Source organism: Lepisma saccharinum, chromosome 7, assembly GCF_977018435.1.
Source record: "Lepisma saccharinum chromosome 7, izLepSacc3.1, whole genome shotgun sequence".
Taxonomy (NCBI): Eukaryota; Metazoa; Arthropoda; class Insecta; order Zygentoma; family Lepismatidae; genus Lepisma; species Lepisma saccharinum.
In genome coordinates, this window is record NC_139235.1 from 30748818 (window position 1) to 30771164 (window position 22347).

Here is a 22347-nt window from a genome sequence, read left to right on the forward strand (position 1 = left end):
TATAGCATATCCTGTTTTACCACTCAACCTTTGTCACGATATAAATTGCACACACACACACACACACACACACACACACACACACACACACACTTAACCTCTTTTCTTTGGAGACAGAGAGAAAGAGAGAGAGAAGAGGAAAGTAAGAAAGATATACAGGGTGTCCGAATTGAAACGCCCTAATTTTAACTGTGTAACTCCACATGTATTTGATGCATCCGAATGAATTATACATTAATTAATATACATAGTCCTAAAGTTTCTATGAGGAAAGTAGTAATTAGTACATTTTAATATACTTAGTACATTTCTACGTCCGCCCACTGAGTCCCACGCAGGATGTCCAGCCGATACTTGATTTCCCGCCAGGTTGCCTGTAGCATGTGTGGTTGTCCCAATGAAAACCGTAATCCTTTCACGAAGCTGTTCTAGAGTTGTCATTTTGGTTCAATACACTATGTCCTTGACATATCCCACAGGAAAAATTTGAGCGGGGTAATGTCAGACACATGTAGAAATGGAATAAATGTACTAATTACCAGTGGCGTAGCGTTATAGTACGCCCGTACTCCCGGCGTTCCCAGATTTAAAATTTCAAAAATGCTTAAATGCTGTGATTATAAAGTAAAACGTGACTAATTTCATATATGTTTGACCTTAATGGCATTATAATAGCTATTTTTCGCGATCCGCTTGCAACGCTCCACTCTCAACACTCGTTCTAGCATCTCTTTTCAATGCCTTTCCCGGCCGGACGCCGAGCAGGTTCGGCGTACAGGACTCTATATTCCTTGCTGCCTTTCTGGAGGGAAAGCTTCGATTTCTACAGCACGCGCGTAAATGCTGTCTCATACGCCAGCGTACGGAGCAGCAGAGGTCTACCGTGATTGATTCATGTGACCCTTCCTGCCTTCTGAAGCAGACGACAGCGGTAGAATTCCTTATACCTGGTTCTTCGCGCTCATGCAACTCGTGCTATGTGATGCTGCAATACGCAATATTGACTGACGTAACTTTACCAATCTCAAATATACTTCTTCTTAATGGCGCACGAACAGCGATGTGCATTAGAAACTTAAAGATCAACACAGTTTTTGTCAAATAAGTTGGTGAAGTCCTCGTGGTAGAAATTCAGCCTGTGGCTGCTCTACCACTTAACCCGCAACACTATTATTTCTTTTATTGTTATTATTTTTTCGTTATTATCTAACTACTTAATATTGTGTCAATGGAAATGTTTAGCATTCATTTGAAAACTCTTAACATCGAATGGTCTCTGGACAAAATTATTTTAAAATGTTTATCAGCATTCTCAAGATGTAATAAACAGTGGTCTGAATTACTAATCGGCACTGTTACGTCAGTAGAGTGTACGATATTTGGATCATCCACTCTGCTTTGCACAGTGCGCCAAGACGACAGAGGTCCCTGGTTCGAATCCCGGCGTGAGCACGGATGTTCTTTGTCAGTGTCCCTTCATCAACATCATCAGTCTTATTCATATTCGCAATTAACCAAAAGTGGTAGAAAAGCGAAGTAAAATAAACCAAATCAATCAGTACTTGGATCATCCACAACAATGACGTCTGCTGTTGTGCAGAGGCGCTTGTGATTCAAGTAGGTTTTAAATGACTTGCGTCATGCAGAAAGATATAAAAAAAGGTATAAAACACCAGAGTTCAAAACATTTGTGGCATAGTGAGGCATCTAATTTTCTAGCTAAAACATGCAAGGATGATGTTTTATTGAAAACCCGGCTGACTTCAGGCAAATAAACAATACCTGTGGCGACTAATACCATTAGTAAATTATTAAGCAAGAAAGAGCCGACCCTTCCTTCGGACTTGGCGTTCCCACCCGAAATGTCCATTGCTAATTACTACTTTGCTCACAGAAACTTTAGGACTATGTATATTCATTAATGTATAATTCATTCTGATGCATCAAATACATGTGTAGTTACCGACAGTTGAAATTAGGGCTTTTCAATTCGGACACCCTGTATATATATATATATATATATATATATATATATATATATATATATATATATATATATATATATTCTTCCCTCCCTCTCTCTTTGTTTGACGAGAATTGAATTGAATATTTCTTTTAAATCCACTTTATGCACAGTGTAATTGAATCTGAACCTACAGTTTAAAGTACGATCCGTACCACTGTGCAATGTGCCTACACCGGTATCGAACCCGGGGCACCTTGATTAGATTCTTGGAAGGGAGGGGAGAGAGAGAGAAGAAGAAGAAAGAGGGTAAAGACCCTTAGTATAAATAAAATCAACAGATGTCTCTGAGGACTAAGATCTCCTTACCAAGGTTAAAGCTGAAGCTGTAAAGGGGCACTCAGCTCATATAAGGACAAAACACATCTCATGGAAGAGATTACTGGCTGTAAGTCCAGACGCTAGAGAATCGTTGGCCTGAAGAAATGCAGTTTACAGGAGCGTACAACGTGGAAGTAAGGCTGACACCGAAGTGCCTTCAGCGAAGGGGATACCTTACTCTTCAGTAATAAGGAATAATTGATGTTTGTGAAGTTGTTCTTCACTCCTCCTCTTCTTCCACTCACTGCTTGTGTGTGTATGTGATAAGAGAGCGGACAGAAAGAAAAGAGTCTGATCGAAAAAGAAGATTAGAGAAACTATATATATATATATATATATATATATATACACCGTGCGTTCATTTCGATCTGCAGCCGAGAGATCGGGAGAAGCGTGGCGGGCGGCGCTGACGGAGATGCCGACATTTGCGGCCTGTAATGCCCGCTTATTTTTATAGACATATGCAGACATTTATATAAATATTGCAAAACGATCACTAACCTGTGTTATAACACGCAAACGTTCTTCTGTAATTCATCCAAGTTCTGCTCTTATATGCACAAATAAATACGCTTTAGAAACGATGTTAAGAGCCACAGATAATAAAACATTTTAATCATAGTTTTGACCAGTAACGTCCTGCTTAAGTTTATATCCTTGAAAGAGTTTTGTGATGATGGGGATCGTTTGGAGGTTTTGAATGTGCAACACTGTATCAAGATTACGCTGTAGAAGAAACCGTTAAAAGTCAATAGTGTTCGTGAGCTTCCTTGCAATCCGAAATCTCCGAGCTCGAGTTTTTTGTTCCTTCGCGACTAGATGAAGACAGAGTTGTAAATATAGTGGCGAGCAATGTAAACCAAGAGCGTGTTAATTTCGTACTGTGCGCAAGAGTGTTATTCTTGGTTACTTGCAGTTACTTGTTTGTGTTATTGTAGTGTGTATGTGTGACGTGTCAGTGAGACGATTGGAATGCCAGCCGCAAGATTCACGTTAGAACAAAGATTTTTTTATGTATGACACGTACCTACGTGAAAACAAACTCGTGTCGAGACGTGTGTAGGTAATTTGTACAGAAATTCCCATGCGTTTCAACTCCACACAGAGATACGGTTAGACATCTTGTCCTTAAATTACGAGAAACTGTATCGTTAAATTTTAAAACACCTAAGCAAAAACGACGGATTCTAACCGAAGCAAAACTCGATGATATTGGTGCAGCGTTAGAACGTTCTCCAAACAAACCTCTACGCCGTGTTTCACAAGAGGTGGGCGTGTCAAAATCATCGGCACATACAGTCACTAAGCTACTAAAATTAAAACCATACTCATATAACACAGGTTAGTGCTCGTTTTGCAATATTTATATAAATGTCTGCATATGTCCATAAAAATAAGCGGGCATTTCAGGCGGCAAATGTCGGCATCTCCGTCAGTGCCGCCCGCCACGCTTCTCCCGATCTCTCGGCTGCAGATCGAAATGGACGCACGGTATATTGAGAGAAAGGGGAAAATGAAGAGAGTAAAAGAAAGAAAGGAAAGGATATCAAGCGTTCTATCTTTTATTTCTTTTTATAAGGATATCAGAGGGAGGAAAAGATATCAAGCGTTCTTTCATTTATTTCTCTTTATAAGGATATCAGAGAGAGGAAAGGATATCAAGCGTTCTATCTTTTATTTCTTTTTATAAGGATATCAGAGGGAGGAAAAGATATCAAGCGTTCTTTCATTTATTTCTCTTTATAAGGATATCAGAGAGAGGAAAGGATATCAAGCGTTCTATCTTTTATTTCTTTTTATAAGGATATCAGAGGGAGGAAAAGATATCAAGCGTTCTTTCATTTATTTCTCTTTATAAGGATATCAGAGAGAGGAAAGGATATCAAGCGTTCTATCTTTTATTTCTTTTTATAAGGATATCAGAGAGAGAAAAAGAAAGAATGAGACACTGAAACATAGAAAACCAAAGAATGACTCACTCGTTCATATCTTCCCACAAACATCTTTTCCAAGCGTTTAGTTCTTTTCTAATTTCATAAATTGTTACATTTTGTAGCTCGTGTAGTCATTTTGCTGTTCTCTTACTTGTTACTTGCAAAAAAATTATATTCTTATATTGTTAAGTCATAAGGATTTCTTTATGTATTTGGTTCTCCTTGAACAAAATAATGTAGTAATGACGTTACTGACCTTGACATATCGCTCTCGGGGTACCCAAGGTAAGAATTGGCTAGATCCCCCAGGTCCTTGTTCAACTTCTCCATAGCTTCTCGTAGGAGTTCGTCTGTGACGAATGTATCCTGTCGATGAGATACAACGGACGATATTTCACAAATTCAATGAATGCATTCCAGTTGCAACATGCCAAAATATCCATACAAACTTCTTAATTCTAGGATGAAGTGACCTCCTTATGGGATGGGTTCAGAGGCGTCTCGTGAACGCATGCGTCAATTGTGGAAAAATGGACTGCTTGCTCTGCGACGACATTAATGAGCATTTCTACATTCTAATTTCTTCATATAGGAAACGTATTTATTTTACACAAGAGCGCTCAACTAAGCTTATATTACATTTCTTGGATCTGAAGTGACGCATGCGTCAATTGAGGGAAAAGAATTATTACTTTCTTTCACTTCAGATCCAAGAAATGTAATATAAGCTTAGTTCAGCGCTCTCGTGTATAATAAATACTTCTCATATATGAAGAAATTACAATGTAGAAATGCTCATGAATGTCGTCGTAGAGCAAGCTGTCCTTTTTCCTATAATTGATGCATGCGCAGCATGCACCGCATGCGTTCACGAGACGCCTCTGGTTAGTCTGTGGATGAACTTAAACCAAAACTACTGTCGAATTAAAAATTATAAATACTCGAGTTTGGGCTTCAATTAAAAATTAACCAGTAGACCTACATAGAAACGAGTTACATCAAAGTTTAGTTAATTAAATTCTGCGTTAATCTATGCTAACAAAATGTTTCTTTCGAATACCCCTTCTATTTTTATCGTTATGAGAACAATAGGTGCAGCTTCTTTTCGAGTTTTGCAAACGATCGTTCTGTTTGAAATTCTATAAATAAAAAACGGGTTGTCCTATCGTGGTGAAATTTTAGTATGGCGCAGGTATACCCTGTCCCAGCTAACTGTAGAGCAGGGCCGCGCATATCGGCAGAGGAGGAGGAGGAAAATCGAGTGGTGAAGGCGCAGCGTTGCCAACCGTACGGTCCTGACCGCACATGTACGGAAATTTCATGGCATGTACGGACGTACGGTCCAGTCCGTACGCTAAATGCACGGCTTGTCAAAAATTTGCTCTTGCAGTTTTATCCCTAATATTTCCCTAAGAAATTCTTAAATGAATCGTACGGACCTGAAGACAAAAATACGGTCCGTTTGCAATGTGCATTCGGTATTATCGTTCTCAAAAGTTTGCAACGCTTACAGGAAATCGGGTAACTCCCGTCGCCCATTACACAATCCCGTTTCTCTCACTGTTCATTGGTGGAGCCGTCTCGCGTCACTACTTGCGCAGAGACTTGTTCTCGTTCGCCTGGTCTACAGTTAGCTGGTACGGAGTTTAGAAGGGGTCTAAACACAATTCTTAATTTTCAGATTTTTAAAATTCGTCAAAAAACTATTCTTATCAATTTTGCTAAACAACTATTGTGTAGTCTTAGAAATTCAATATTGTCTTATTGAAGATTAGGCACATACAGGAGATGTAGAGGAAAATATCTAAATATGGGCCCCCCTTTTTATGTTGTCATTTTCGGAGGAAAACATTAATATATCAAGCACCTGGCTTTAAAATGCATATCTATCAAATATATACTTAAATGTAATAGCATGCTAAAGTATAGAAGATCTTCATTTTTTTAAAAAAAAGGAATTTCCAAAAAATGGTAAAATGATGTATTTCAAAATTGTGCTCTAAATATGGGCTACTAGTGGCAATATCACAAAAAGCAATTAAAATTTAAAAAAAACAGTCATTTATCGCTAAAACATTATAAAATTCATTTTTATGAATAGAGCCCGGAAGTTCAGGCATTTATTTTCGTTAAAATAGGCAGGCAAAAAGGCATTTATAATGTGGAAAATAGGCACTAAAAATGAAAAAAGGCAAAATACACCGAAAAAAGGCACATTTGGAAGTCGCTTACTTTTATCTATAATTTCTGGCAACATGTTAAAATCTACATTGGGAAGAGCATTTCAATTTTCTCCGTCTTGATTACACATAACTACAAGCTGTTTTTTTTAAGTTCTCAACATTCATTGATAGTCGTCTGTCAGAGAGAATGTTTTTCATAATAGAAAATGATCTTTCTACTTCGACAGAAGTTATTGGAGCATACATAAAACAAGCTAATGTAGCTGGACTCATTTTGGCAACAGCATTTTCACCTTTAAGAATATCACAAATTGTTTTCAATTGTTTCAAGTCATCATTTGCTTGCACTCACTACCCGTTTGCACTTTTCCGCAACAGCTGACCCCTTTTCTCCTGGCACTTACATCATCTGCTGCATAGATTCCTCGTAGATTTTCATGAATGCTATAATTGTAATTGTCTCTGGCAATGCACCATAATGTGCAAAAATAAACTTGAATAGCACAGGAGTTTTTTCACTTCACGAATTGAAGCTGCTTCATTTTCTGGAAGAGCATCGATCGCCTCACTGATATTTTTAAGGTTGTTAGCATAATATATAGCTGTTGATATCCAGGTTCCCCATCTCGTCAAGACTGGTTGCGGAGGTAAACAAAGCTCAGGCGCAACTTCCTGAAATTTTCGGGTTCGAGAGGGAGATTTCAGAAATATCTTCTTTGTGTTCGAAATCAACCTGTCCACTTCAACAGTCAATCATGCACAAGAAATGTTAACCGAAAGGCAATATCCTAACTCAGCATGAAATACTTTTTTCTCACACTTTTCTCCTTCAGCAATGTTGAAAAATGCGTGAGTTCAATATTACTTAAATAAGGCGAAAATTATTCACATAATAAACGGAAGAAAAATAAATGCCAACAACGTTTTTTGGGAGAAAAATAATTTATATACATTTTTTTTAAAAAAATGTCAAATTTCATTGAAAAAGGCAAAAAAAGGTATTATAATTAAAAATAGGCAGTGAGGTCCTAAATAGGCAAAATAGGCAAAATGAAAAGGCTTCTAAAACATTCGAAACAACATAAAAAACGTATATCCGGAAAAATTTTATCAATATATGCAGTAGATAAAAAGAGGCATTTTGCCAAACTTCCGGGCTCTATTTAGGAATAATCTGTTGTTTTGAAAATCACGCCGAATGGGAAAAATCGAAATTAAGAAAAACATTCAAATATTTGTTGAAAATGTGATCTCAACATTAGACCTCATGTCATAGCCCATATTTAGACAATCACGCTCTTTTACTTCTTCAATTTATTTTCGCTCCCTGTGGTACATATTTCACAAACAAATCACGGCATTATAAAAGCCTACATTTGTTTTATGTACCTATACAAAGCAGATGAGAATTCAGAAAACGCTGAGTTAAAACATACGTGCAAAAAGGTTTCGGAGGTCGCAATTCTATAACAGCGTCCAAGGCAGAAACTAACCACCACTTTCTCTTGCGAATTGGCGCCGCAAACTTTGTCCTTGACAGATAACCAGTTTCAGTAGTCTTTGCCAGGCTGCAGCACCCAGGAGCGCTGATAACTCCAAAACCCATATTTAAACCTTCGCCCATATTTAGACCTTCTCCCCTACTAGTAGAAATTTTCAGCGAAAATGCAGGCTCGAGGCCAGACCGGCTCGGTAGCTCAGTGGTAGAGCAATGGCACGGCATGTCAGAGACCCGGGTTCGAGTCCTGGTCGAGCATGCATTTTTCGCTGAAAATTTCTACGTAATGTTTGTCTTGTTTTGAAGCTCTTTGCATCTGTTTTTAAAAGCCATTATCATTGTCAATTCACATTGCCAAACCGGTTTCTGTACAGATTTTTATTTAATGGAGTAAATATGTAGTTGGAGTGTGGCAACAGCGCACACAGCAATGACCATTGAACCGTGGAAACTGCGAGCTGGCACTGCAAGTCAGTACGTGCGGCGTTGCCACGTTCCACATTCAACTTTACTCCGCTGAATAAAAACCTGTATAAAATCGGTTTCGCAATGTGAATTGACAAAAATAGAAGGGATACTCGAAAAAAAAAAATTGGTTAGCATAGATTTACGCAGAATTTAATGAGCTACATTTTGATGTAACTAGTTTTTATGTAGGTCTACTGGTTAATTTTAAATTGGAGTCCAAACTCGAGTATCTATAATTTTTAATGCGACAGTAGTTCCCTCTAGGAAGGGATGTGAACCCGAAGTAGTTCTAAGAGAGCTTTCAGACCGAGGCGACCATCGGCGATCCCAAGATTTATTCATCTACAGGTGCTGAGGGGACGCGATGTTGAATATGAAGAAACGTGAAACATCCATGCATGCATTACATCAAATACCAATCAACTTTTAGTAGGCTTGTGTGAAAATATACCAATGAAACTGAAGACTACTGAGGAGTTGCTTTGACCACAACAACCGCAGATTTTGTAATTTGAAACGAACGAAGATTGTTCAAGGCAGGCCAATGACCTACGTATATTGTGTATTACAAAAGAAGAAACAATTCTTAACAACATTGCTGATGGAAAGAAGATAATAGCCGCTGATCATCTTAGAGACTGCCCCGGTACAGGAAAGTAAATGCGGCTTCTCTTTCAGATTTGGATCATTGACTTGCCTATTGCATGCAATGATAGCGGCCACATTTCAATACCCAAAATTCTATGCTCAATATGACGACATAGTTTCAATCTTAATATGGCATGTAAAGTTTAGTGTTTTCGGTTCAAAATAGGTTTTGAAAAAGGGTGCGGAAGAAAATTCAGGAGAGCGCAAGCATCCCTTCCCCCCCCCCTGGCGCCGGCCCTGCAAGCGACAAGCGACACTTGTAACTAGGGGTGTGCGGGATCCCGAAAAGTCGGCGACCGGAATCGGGAAAAAAATTCCCGTCCCGATCCCGACTTCGGGAAATGATTTCCAGACTTTTTGGGATCCGAGCAGTCGGGAAATACCGAATGGTCATTTTAAAAAGTCGTTAATTCTCGACGTTTTCTGCATTGTAAATTTCTGGAACGTATCGGAACTTGTTAGTTTTTAATGAAGAAGTGCAAAAACAATCACTTAAGTTGAAAATGACGTGTAGAATTCTAGATTTTCAGAGCTTTGGGAAATTTCGAACATTTCCCGTCCCGAAAATTTTCCGGAAAATTGGGAATTTTTCCCGTCCCGACCCAAAAAATTTTGTTCCGCACACCTCTACTTGTAACGACCAGAAATACATAAGTGCAACGTTCTGTACTGAAGTGGCACGACAAGCCGTAGGTGTCGCTCGGACTGGGCCGATTTGTCAGTACCGTGCATCGTGTCGCCTCGGTCTGTAGATTGCGCACGCGCAGTGAATAAGGGGGGGGGTCCGCCTGTCACTTGTAGCTTGTTAGTTCGGTCTGAAAGCTCTGTAACAAGGAATCTGAACTTCTCAATCTAGTTCCTTCTAGAAAAGGGTGAACTTGAAGAAAGTAGAACTAGTTCCATCCAGGAAGAGATGAAATTAAACAGTAACGATATATTTCTTGAAGGGATGTGAACTTAAACTGGTACTAGTTCATTCTAGGAAGGGGTTGTCTTAAATTTGAATTATACCCTGTTCCAGCTAACTGTAGAGCAGGGCCGCGCATATCGGCAGAGGAGGAGGAGGAGGAAAATCGAGTGATGAAAGCGCAGCGTTGCCAACCGTACGGTCCTGACCGTACATGTACGGACGTACGGTCCAGACCTTAGTCCGTACGCTAAATACACGGCTTGTCAAAATTTGCTCTTGCGGTTTTATCCCTAATATTTCCATAAGAAATTCTTAAACAAAGCGTACGAACCTGGAGACAAAAAATACGGTCCATTTGCCATGTACGTTCGATATTATCCTTTTCAAAAGTTTGCAACGCTGCATAGCGAAGGAGGAAATCGGGTAACTCCCGTCGCCCATTACACAATTCCGTTTCTCTCACTGTTCATTGGTGGGGCCGTCTTGCGTCGCTACTTGCTCAGAGACTTGTTCGCCTGATCTACAGTTAGCTGGTACGGAGTTTAGTTTTACTAGGAGGGAATTGTCTTAACTAGGAATTAGTTATTTCTAATAAGGGATGAACTTAAATTTGAGCTGGTTATTTTAGGAACGTATAAATTAAACTGCAACTGGTTCCTTGAGAAACGCTTAAACTTATTTCTTCTACTAAAGGATTCTGTGGAATTGAACTAGTTTCTTGTAGGAAAGGAAGAACTTAAAACTGGAATTTTAGAGTCCCTTCTGGAAATATATTAACTTACACTGTAATATCCAGTTCTTTCTAGCAAGGGATGATCCAATGTTAAACTAGCTCCTTTCTAGAAAAGGATGAACTTCAACTGGCAACTAACTCGTAGAATAATGAAGTGAACTAGAACTGGAGCTAGTTCCTCCAGGATAAGATGAACTTGAACTAGAACCTTCATCATAAAAGCTACAAACTTGAACAAAAATTCAATATGCTTGGCAACTTTGCAATCGTATGTTAGAGGTGAACAAAAGTTAGAGGTTCTAAATATTTTAAGGGTAGTATTTATAATTAACGTACCTTCATGACGTTGTTGTAGCGATATGCCATCCCTCCACCAATCAGAGTCAACGCAAAAAGCGTCTCCAATATCCCACCCGCCATTTTGTTTAGAAACGACCTACAAAAGAAATATAGAACACTATATACATACATATATAACATACAAAGCCAATATAGTACTTTATGTAATATTTTACGTCACCATTTTCTAACTTCCATCAGTATCATGAAGCCAGTATGATACTCCTGTACATGAGTCAACACTAGTGTATTACAAACTTGTGTTTAGCTGGCGTTCTTTCATAAAGTGTCGACTGGTACTGAGCAACAGGACAGCACCTTTTTATATACAAGGCCTACGCAGAGACGCTTTGTTTCAATCTGACGTCATCCGTGCTACTTCCTGAATCACAATGCTATATCAGTAATGCAGTCGCAACGAAAATATGTATTAAATTGGTTGAAAGTTAACATAATTTGCGTGCTTGCTTTTCTAATATGTCTTGAGAAAGTGTAAACACATACAGTTGGGACTGTGATGCTAATATCGTGTGGTGATCCATGACCTACCAGTGATGACGTTGCAAGTAGAGAGAGTCTTTCCGCCAGCCCTGGCCCAAAACCATGGTAACGGTTGAAGTTTTTGCGTGCGATGACGTGTAACCGGCCAAGTGAATGCATCACTTCAATGTGAAGTCACGTGAAATGACAAAACGACAGTGTTGCAGTATGCAGATATTAAACACCAGAACAAGAACAATGTCTAGATGAGGATGTGTACTACAGGCTATGGAAAAGAAGATGCGATAACCACTAACGCCGTCAAACTGTTGGGCGGGAACTTTACGTCACATACCATGAAGAAGTAATAGGATCTGAGTTGATTATGTCCTTTGCGATTAGTCCACTCAGAATTAGTTCACTTAATCAAATGATTTACTAAATCTCATCAATTTACATTGTCGAATTCATTATTTGAGTTTTTTTTTGCTTTAGGTACAACATCTTCACCGAAGAGAAAATTATGCTCATTTCATTGTTTTCCTTGACCCTGGATGTACAGGGTCAAAGAAGTCAGTAATAAGGTGTGTTATATACAGTGAACGCACAACTATAGATTGAATTGTATCTTCTCTAAATATGATGTATAAAGAAACAAACTGCCGGAGAACTAAGTGAGGTGAGTGTACAATTTTATATTACTATTATAGTGGAACCACAAGCAAAGAAACCTGCGCAGACTCGCGACTCCTGTGCACCGTACTCCAGTGTGGAGGGGAGGGGGAGAGTGGAGCATGCTCTCTTATAGTCCGAGTTGAACGGAAGAGGAGGAAGGTTCTTTTTCTTGTGGTCGCTCTTGTAAGTAAGGGGAACTGTGATTGGCCATTCATCTATTTTATCACTTCTTCATAATCTCAATTGACTTAAATGGCCGGAAGAGCAAAGTAAATTTATCAAATATAAATACAAACACGTGCCGTTTAATAAATAACCAAAATGGAATGAAAAGTTAGCAGTTTGTATTTTTATTGCTTTATGTGAATATGTAGGGAAAAAGCGAGAGAGAATTGTACACCAATGGCAAAGAAATGGTAGGCGAAGTATTTACCAGGATTATACTCCCTACATTCCTGCTCATAATAAGGAGTCGAAGGTATCTTGCTTAAGGATCTTTCTTCGATGTAAACCTAAAAGTTGACTTTTCAGATTACGTACATAATCTTCTGGGCAGAAATGCGCACTGCAGATTCTAGCATTAGCATGATTCACGTTAGCGTTTCCACACGAATCCAAAGCTCGGTGACGGAAGAATCCTTTTGAAAAACGTATATAACGTATATATTATGTTCAACGTACTTGGAAGATGTATCTTGTGCTGAACTAAAATAAATAATAATAACAAGTGGTGTGCGGTATCTCGGAAAGTCGGGACGGGATAGGAAAGAAAAATTCCGTCCCTATCACGACTTCCGCAAATGACTTCCCTAAATTTCTGGATCCCGAGCAGTCGGGAAATACCGAATGGTCATTTTAAAACGGTATTAATTCTTGACGTTTTCTACATTGCAAGTGTCTGGAACTTATCGGAAATTGTTAGTTTTCATTCCAGAAATGCAAAGAAAATCACTTAAGGTGAAAATGAGAATTTGAGATTTCCCGACTAGTCGAGAAATTGCGAATATTTCCCGTCCCGAATGTCGGGATTTAAAAAAAATTCCCGTTCAGATCAAAAATATTCTGTCCCGCATAACAATAAGTACCTATCTATATTTATTTTCAATTTGTCTGAAGCCACGAAATGTAAATGGGTGGAAATGCTCATCTGTGTACTCGATTTCGTGTGTTCAGTTTCTGGCATGGTTTCCCATCTGCATAGTGCAACACTAGCGCATAGATTTGGAATTCATTTCATGGATAAATTCACCTCTTACCGTCGTTTCGTAATTACGAGTAAACAACGGATTGGCCCAACCTATACTTCTAATAACCTTGCTTTCCGCAGGCGTTGTATTTGAGAAGGTGTTGGTCGTAAGGTTTCAAGACATTTATGACACTTTTTTTATTCCGTTCTTTCCATTCTATCATCTTCCATGTTGTGGATATGCTCAAGGTGAGAAACGAAAATACGTTGAAATGAGAATTAATTCAGGCACAGATATCTTCTTTCTAGATATAAAAATGGATGTATGTGTGTGGGTGTGTATGTATATTTGTTCCGCCATAACTCTCGAACGCCTGGAACAACTTCAACCAAACTTGGTACACGTATCACTTGCAATCTGGAAAGAATAACTTGGGGGGGGGGTTAGATACCCCTGGGACCCCTAGGGGTGGAGTGGGAAGGGGTGACATGTAAAAATAATCGAAAACGACCGATATTAAATTCCGCACAAACAGACATCCATGACTCTATGCAATCCCGCACAACGATAGTGTTTCTCGGGTTGTCTAACATTCAGCTGATATGACTTTGCAACAGTTCTTTAATTCAAAGACATTTATTGCAATTATATTTTGGTATTTAGTTTTGTGCATAATCTGAAAAGAATGAAGAAAACTTCTGTTGTGTTACTCTATTCAATGTTGATGTTATTTTGTTTGTTATTCGTTACTATAGTGACTGTAGAAATTGGTTAATATACTAATGTGTTCAGTAACATTTGAAAAGTTATTTTTATTTAAATATTGCAACAAACTTGATATTAGTGTGGAATCCATAGTTTTCGGAGTCGCTCCCAATGCCATTCAACTCCAAGTTCATCATCATCACCTATCGGCATGGGGGGTGAGAGGGAGATTAGTGTCGAATCCATAGTTTTCGGAGTCGCTAAGCTAATTGGTGACATTCAAGATCACATTTAAAATTAGTTACATTTTACACTATAGTTAGAATTCATCATTTTCCTGTCTAATACAAGTTTGGGATAATTAAATACCCGGTCAACGCCGGGTAAACAGCTAGTATACTATATGCATAAGAATTCGAATTCGTACACTAATTAGTGGAATAAGATTATAATAACCAGTAGAATCTTTCGGTACAAAGCGACGGGAAATTCTATTAAAGCTCCCGCAAAATTAAAGATTAAGTAACTCAGAATCAGTGTATCATGTTGCAAAAAAGAAAGAAATGAAAAAGATGAGATGACAGGGCAATCACTCATGAACAGGGAATAAAATCCATAAAGAATTATGCTGGCTGTGGGCTCGGAGCCTTGTTAGCCTGTAAGAATGCAAGTCGTTACGGGGGGCTGGAGTCCCTTTCCAGAAGGTCATTCTTTAACCCCCTCACCCCGCAAGGTCAAGGCAAGGGCGATTAACCTATACTCTGCAAGTTGCTATCTAATGCAAAAATATTTGAAGAGCTCTTCCAATTAGATTTTCATCCGTAACATGATATAGTCGCCCTGCTGCTTCATTGTGTGTAATGACAACCTCTGTGGCGGAGTGGTTAGCACAGCGCACTACGACGCCAGAGTACCTGGGTTCGAATCTCTGCCTGGGTATGGGTGTTCTTTACGAGTGCCCCTTCATCAATTTCATAGTGTCATCACTCATCCTCATCTTCGCAAATTAGCAGAAAGTGGCACAAAAAGCGAAGTAAAATAAAGCAAGTGAATCAATGAATCAATCAATACTCATCCTCATCATCCCGATTAGCTTAAAGTGTCAGAAAAGCGACGTTAAATTACAAGAATCAAATAAATCAGATCAAAATCAAATCATGGTGCGCAATGTACTAGTATCAATTTACTTTAATTTTCAAAGTACCGTATTAACTAAGCCTCCCAGATGATGTAGTGGTAAGATTGTCGCTTTGTAATCAAGTTGTCCCTGGTTCGATACTCGGTGGAAGCACATGGTGGTTTGGATTCTACTTTAACTGTGGGTCAAGTCCCGATTAGCCTTTCTGTGCACAAAGTGGACAAACTCTCAGTTTTAACTGCCCACATGGATCAAACTGAAGAATTTATAAACATATGGTTCGGTATACATTTCTATTATATCTGTTTTCCCGAATGCTTCAAAGAAGGTGTACTTTGTGTTTAAATCACGAAATATCTGTTACTACAGCATGTCATCATTTTATTACGTTTTAAAAATAATTATTCTCACATTTTTGTTCATTTACTGAAATTAATGATAATTTAAGATTTCTTTAAACTAGAACATATAGTGCTTCGGAATTATCGACCATAAGGGACGAATTGAGATCTTCATTATCATGAAGTTTGCTCCATATTGGAACCTCTATTCAATTTAAATTATGTGTTTAATTTTCAATTGCTTCAATTTTAAATGATAATAATTTAAACGAAGTGTAATTTAAAAAAAAAACTATTGAAAGAAAACAATTGATACGATACACAAGTTAACGAAGCGAAAAATTACCATGCTTGTACAACATTCAGTTAGAGATTAATGGTTATATTAGTTGAACGTCAGCAACTATAGAACAGGCAAGAACATAAATGGCGTTGTAACCAACATGAAGGATGTTAGAATTTAACTTTTGAGCAGCCTGTGCGACCACGATCCCACCCCCGAAAGGCATGGTCGTTTGTGCTCCTTTGTCAAAGTTTGATTCAAGTCCACTTTGTGCAAAGATAGGCTAATCGGGACTTAACCTACAGTTTTATAGTGGAATCCGAACCACTTTGCCTCTACTAGGAATCGAACCCGGGACCATTTGATTATAAAGCAACAGCGTTACCACGACGCTATCAGGGAGAACCGGGTGTTACTTCATGAGACGGTATTCATGAATTTCATCTAATCGTAACTCATCTGCATCCCAGCGACTAAAAAAGGTACATAAAAATTACGCAAAAAGAAGATTTTTAATTTTTGTCTTTTGGCTTGTAAATTATTTTTAAAAGGGAAAGATTGCAGTATAGATCATATCTTGTCATTTTGTGAAGTCACAATGCATTTTTGATCGGAACTCTACATGTAACATCAATATTAATTAATTGGGTGTTGTTCTTTACAGTACCATTTCATCCACACCTAATTTGAACATGTATAGAATGTATAGTTACATACTAAAATGTATGCGACCCATGCCGTAGCCAGAAATTTATTTCGGGAGGGGCTCGTCCTTTATCAGTAGCCGCCATTTAAACGCGAAATAGTTGGGGTATAAGACCCTGAAGATGAATTTCTCAGTATATTAAAACTTATTACACAAGATGTTTAGTCCTGCTAATAAAGTAACATTAATTACTATTTACATATACAAATACATTATTTACATTAGATATTTGCAGATTTCGGGGGAGGGGGCTTTAACCCCCCGAGCTCTCCCCCTGGCTACTGCCTGATACTACCGAAGTAATGACGTAATCGTAATAATACGATCAGGGATCTGAGTTTAGAATTACAACAAGGTTATTTCTTCAAGGGCAGGATTTTACAAATGAAACGCACTTTTCTTGGGAAAAAAATACTTTGGAAAGACATGAAGAAAAATAGCCATTACTTACATTTGTAACATATGGCATTTTTGAGCATTACTTTTATCTTAATAGGACATATTATGGACGCTCACACGATAAAATAAAGGATGCTGCTTTGTCATATTTCATTTGCGCATTCTCATGATATCGGAAAAGCACAAGAAGTCTTGATTATAATCAATATTGTCTTGAGGTTCGTCTTCCATATGCTGGGATAACTTCGTGAGCTGTACGAGATAATGAGGAAAGTGTAACATTCAAATTAGATCCTTTGAGATTTTGAGAAGGTAATTTAGGTATTTGCAGATAAATAAAAACTATGAATTTAGGAGAATTGATTGATTTGGTTTATTTTACTTCGCATTTCTACCACTTTTGGCTAATCACGAAGATGAGGATGAGTAAGGATATGATGAAATTGATGAAAGGGCACTCACAAAGAACACCATGCCCAGGCTGGGATTCGAACCCAAGACCAATTTAGGATAAACTTGTTGCTGAAAAGTTATCGCGCTCGTAACTTTCAGCTGTTGGAAGATGTTCATGTTCAAGAAAATGTTCTACACACTGAAAGTAAAGGAAAACAAGCCCTGAAATATCGTAAGGTGAACAAACCTAACCTACTCTAAATATATAGGCAGTGTCGTAACCAGGACTTTTCGAAATATGGGGGCGAAGTATGTACATTGTTTTTAGCACCGAGCTCTATATTTTATCATCATTTCCTGTATTTGACATTCATTTTCTCAGGAATTCTCAGCTAAAAGGGGAAGTGGGAAATGTTGACCCCCACACGTCATTGTATAGGCCAAGAACACAAAACCAGCCTAACCTACTGAGAAAAGAAGTTGAATCCTTAATATCCACAAACCAGTTTACAATAATTTAATGGCACTGTATTTGCAAGACATCGGCTTCACAAGATCAATTGTCATTAACTACGTACTTTTAACTTGGTATCTAACCCCTAGACACCAACATTCAAACTTCTTGACTATCTATATCTTACGTTCATAGCCTATCATGTAATATATCCGTATTTGAGAATCTGAACCTACCTTAAGAGAAATACGATCCTGTGCTTGCAACAATATGGCGCAGGTGGAGATCAATGAATATGTAGAGAACAGCTGATTCTAACCAGTTTGCAGACTTATTGATCGAGAAAATTCAGGCCATGAAGTGTGCGCCCTAGTATTGAAGCTTGTGTGCTGCCACCTGCACGCAGAGTTTGCAAACACTTTGATCCTTTGACGTCATTGGGGGAATTTTAGTGTATACAGCGTTATCGAACCAATCCATGCAACATAAACAAGTCGTTCGCTATATTAAGAGCATGCACTTTTAATCTAAGAGTATTTCAACTTTCAACAATGGTATTTCATGTGTCTTTCCTTCAGGGTCGGCGCCAGGGGGGTGCTAAGGGGTGCTTGCGCACTCCATAATTTTCTTCAGCAGCCCTTCAGCACCCTCCTGTCAAAACATATTATTACCCGAAAAAAACATTAACTCTTGCATTGGCATATTATTTTGTGACTTATTAAAACCATGTGAGCGTAGGTAGATGGTAAAGTTCCCCGTGCATATAGCACCGTGCCATGCACATTTACGGGATGTGGGGATAGGGCCCACACACTCTCGATCTCGCCCCCCCCCACACTCTTGATCTCGGCCATTTTGGAGGTGATGTGATCAGCATCACGCTCCGGCCGCCTTTACCTCCCAGGCTTGCCCCCAGGTACCAATTGATTTGAGGCCAGGTGAGCCCCAGAGTCGTAGAAGGTTTTGTATTGAAGTGAGAGACCCCTGTCATTGTATACAATAGCCAAACCATTGATCCTTATCTGAAAGAGAAGCCGTGTTTACTTCAATGCACTTGGGGGCCAGTCTGTGTAATGTTCAGCGGCTGTTGTCTCTCAGAAGTCATTATTATCGTCGCCTTGTAATCAAGCTGTCCCGGGTTCGAAATGTGGTGGAGGCCCACTTCGGATCCCAGTTCAAACTGTAGGTTCAGTCCCAATTCGCCTATCTGTGCATATAAATGAACTTAAAACAATACTCAATCAAGTTTTGTTCGTTTCAAACTACAAATCATGTGGTTCTTGTTGTGAAAGCAAGCATAAATGAAGCGTCACTAGCAGTGTTTAGTTTCATTGATATTTTCATAGAAGCCTACTAAAGGTTGATTGGTATTTTGATGTAATGGTTAAAGCGTGTTTTCTTTGATTTCAACATCGCACACCTTAAATGCCATTCCGCACCCCCTCAGCACCCCTAGATGATTAATACTGGCGCCGCTGATTAATACTGGCGCCGCTGATTAATACTGGCGCCGCCGCTGCTTTCTTTTTAAGTAAACAGCCTACATGCAAGATCGTTTTTTTAGTTTTCTTTAATTGCACATACAGGAAGTTGAGAGAGAGAAGGTGGAGAAACAAAAGGGAGGAAAAAGGAACAGATGCAGAAACAGAAGAATGGGAGAGAGAGATAGAGAAAAAGAAAAACGAAGAAAGGGAAAGAGGAAGAAACAGTTGAAGAAACTGAAGAAGGAAGTAGTGAGAAAGAGTGGAAAAGTGAGAGGATGTATGTGTGTGTGTGTGTGTGTGTGTGAGAGAGAGAGAGAGAGAGAGAGAGAGAGAGAGAGAAAGAGAGAGAGAGAGCGAGAGAGAGAGAAAGAGAGAGAGAGAGAGTGAGTGAGTGAGAAAGAGAGAGAGAGTGAGAGAGAGGGTGAGAGAGACAGACAGAAAGATTGAGTGAGAGAGAGTGTGAGAGAGACAGAGTGAGAGAGAGAGACGAGAGTGAGTGTGAGAGAGACAGAGTGAGTGAGAGAGAGACGAGAGTGAGTGTGAGAGAGACAGAGTGACTGAGAGAGACGAGAGTGAGTGTGAGAGAGACAGAGTGAGTGAGAGAGACAGAGAGAGTGAGTGAGAGAGACAGAGAGAGTGAGTGAGAGCGAGAGACACAGAGAGTGTGAGTGAGTGAGAGCGAGAGACAGAAAGAGTGACTTAGAGAGTGAGTGAGAGAGAGACAGAGAGAGTGAGTGAGTGAGAGCGAGAGACAGATAGAGTGAGTGAGAGCGAGAGACAGATAGAGTGAGTTAGAGACTGAGAGAGAGACAGAGAGATTGAGTGAGAGCGAGAGAGAGACAGAGAGAGTGAGTGAGAGCGAGAGAGAGACAGAGAGAGTGAGTGAGAGCGAGAGACAGAGTGAGAGCGAGAGACAGAGTGAAAGCGAGACGGCTAGAGAGAGAGAGAGTGAGAGTGAGTGAGAGAGTCCGAGCGAGTGAGTGAGTGAAAGAGAGAGAATCTTAGTAGCCATGTCCACGGAAGCGGAACTCACTTGAAGACAGTTCCCATACGAAACTGGTGACGTCACTGAATCTTAGCCGTAGCCGGCTACGATCTTAGCCTATATATTTCTTAGACGGTGACGTCATAGGTAGACCCAACGTTTCATCAATAGTGACCATTATTATCCAACAGATTTAGAAAACCAATTAAAGTATCCAAAATACAGAAATGGAATAGCATTGTACATAAATTACGTAAAAAACAAATTATATATATTATATAATATTATATAATTATTATATAATATTATATATTATATATTATATTATATTATTATATATTATATTATTATATAATAACTTCCAGAAATTAAAATTTAAGGATTACTTTAAGATCTTAGCTTGTACCCTACCGTAGCTATATTTATTCAAATCATAAAATTAAAACAGTTATTTTTATGTAATTCCTTCCATCGTGGTCACATTATATTATCAGTCGGCCTCTCATCCACTGACGTACGCAGAGGTGGGGCTGAAGGGGCTACAGCCCCCTCCGAAATATTGAGAACATCAACATTTTCAAATGAAATCAGTGAAGAAATAGGAAAGAACCAGAGTGATAAGTGCAAATTCAGCTTAAAATAACACTCTTTGCCATTGTTAAGAGTGGAAAGTTTTTAATATTCGAAATATCTTATTGTATATGCCGCCCACCGAGGAAGTAGCTATGCACTTGCAAACTGTATTATGTATGATAATAAGAAATTAAAAATACCACCTTTATCCCATAATATTAGATATGGCGCCCAATATGGCCGCGAAAAGTCTAAAAATAACCGTTTCAGCTATGTGATCATGTGATCTACCTGGACATCGGCTATTCTATCTGGTATTCTGTGTCATGATTTTCAGATACCTGCCCAAATTCCACAATACAAAAGTGACTCCACAAAAGTAACTTTAGTCCTATCAATAACCAAACAGGTGTGCAAGTCATCGACTTGATGTGGTACCCTTCAACTTCTTGACGAAGCAGGTACAGAAATGTTGTTTGTAACACCAGAGGTTAAGGTCCCCAGTTGTCCAGAGTATCGCCAAAATGGGACTAAAGAGTGGGTATGGATATCGACGCCCTCTGTGCCACTGGTCCTTTGGCTGTGCGCGAGAGGCGTCTGGAGGAGAATCACATTTCATGATGATGGAAGATAGGCATCCTGCAACAACCGAAACATAATATTTTTATATTTTTTTCAGCAGGTTTTGACCCTGCTGCTTTGTTTCTTTTGACGAACTATACCAGATGTCAGCCTCCCCGATGGCGCAGTGGTAGCGTCGTTGCCTTGTAATCAAGGGGAGGAGTCCCGGGTTCGATACCCGGTGGAGGCACAAAGTGGTTCGGATCGCACTTTAAACTGTAGGTCCAGTCCCGATTAGCGTTACTGTGCACAAAGTGGACTTAAAACACCAAATCAACCAACTATACCAGATGTCTTTCCTTATTCATTGAGACACACAAATTACTCAATATGGCGAACATAGGGTGCCGAAGGCCTACTCTGCGTGAACCAATACCCTTCCAAATCGTCAATATTTTTGGCATTTCCGGTTTGAGCCAACAGAAGATGTTGTCTGACGGTAAACATATTTTTGTGGTGATCTACCCCGATGGAAAGGAAACAAGTTAAGACCTCTTTCGTTTCGAAATTTTATCCGTTGTTCATATCATTATGCCCTAATGCACAACTTGTATTTCACAAAACATTAGCTGCAACTACATGTTTTGTAGTCGTGTGCGTGTGTGTGTCTGAACACAGACTTTCCTCACTTTGCCTCTTATTATGAGCCATCATTCTCAATTTACCTAGTATTCAGTTGGGATAAAGTAAATGCCTCCTTTACGGAAAAAGTATGTGGCAACAAGGCAATTCCCGTTCTCATTAAGGCTCGTACCAGTGTACAGCCTGAACGGTGCCATGCTACGTTAAAAATTCAATCATATTATATATAAAACCTCATATTTCCAACAATTTTCCCCTCTCTCCATTCTTCTCCATCTGCACTA

At 39.1% G+C, this 22347-nt stretch overlaps 1 protein-coding gene across 2 annotated transcripts in view; it reads right to left on the reverse strand.

The window, feature by feature from the left end:
- 7B2 (Secretogranin_V domain-containing protein 7B2) overlaps positions 1 to 18193 on the reverse strand; it is a 31062-nt gene extending 12869 nt beyond the window's left edge. For both annotated transcript variants that reach the window (XM_083125839.1, XM_083125838.1), the window contains exons 1-3: positions 18055 to 18193; positions 11055 to 11154; positions 4535 to 4644 (exon numbers count right to left, since the gene is read on the reverse strand). In XM_083125839.1, the coding sequence (XP_082981965.1) occupies positions 4535 to 4644; positions 11055 to 11138 (194 nt within the window). In that variant the 5' untranslated portion in view covers positions 11139 to 11154; positions 18055 to 18193. The remainder of the gene's footprint in view (positions 1 to 4534; positions 4645 to 11054; positions 11155 to 18054) is intronic.
- Between the last annotated feature and the right edge of the window lie 4154 nt (positions 18194 to 22347).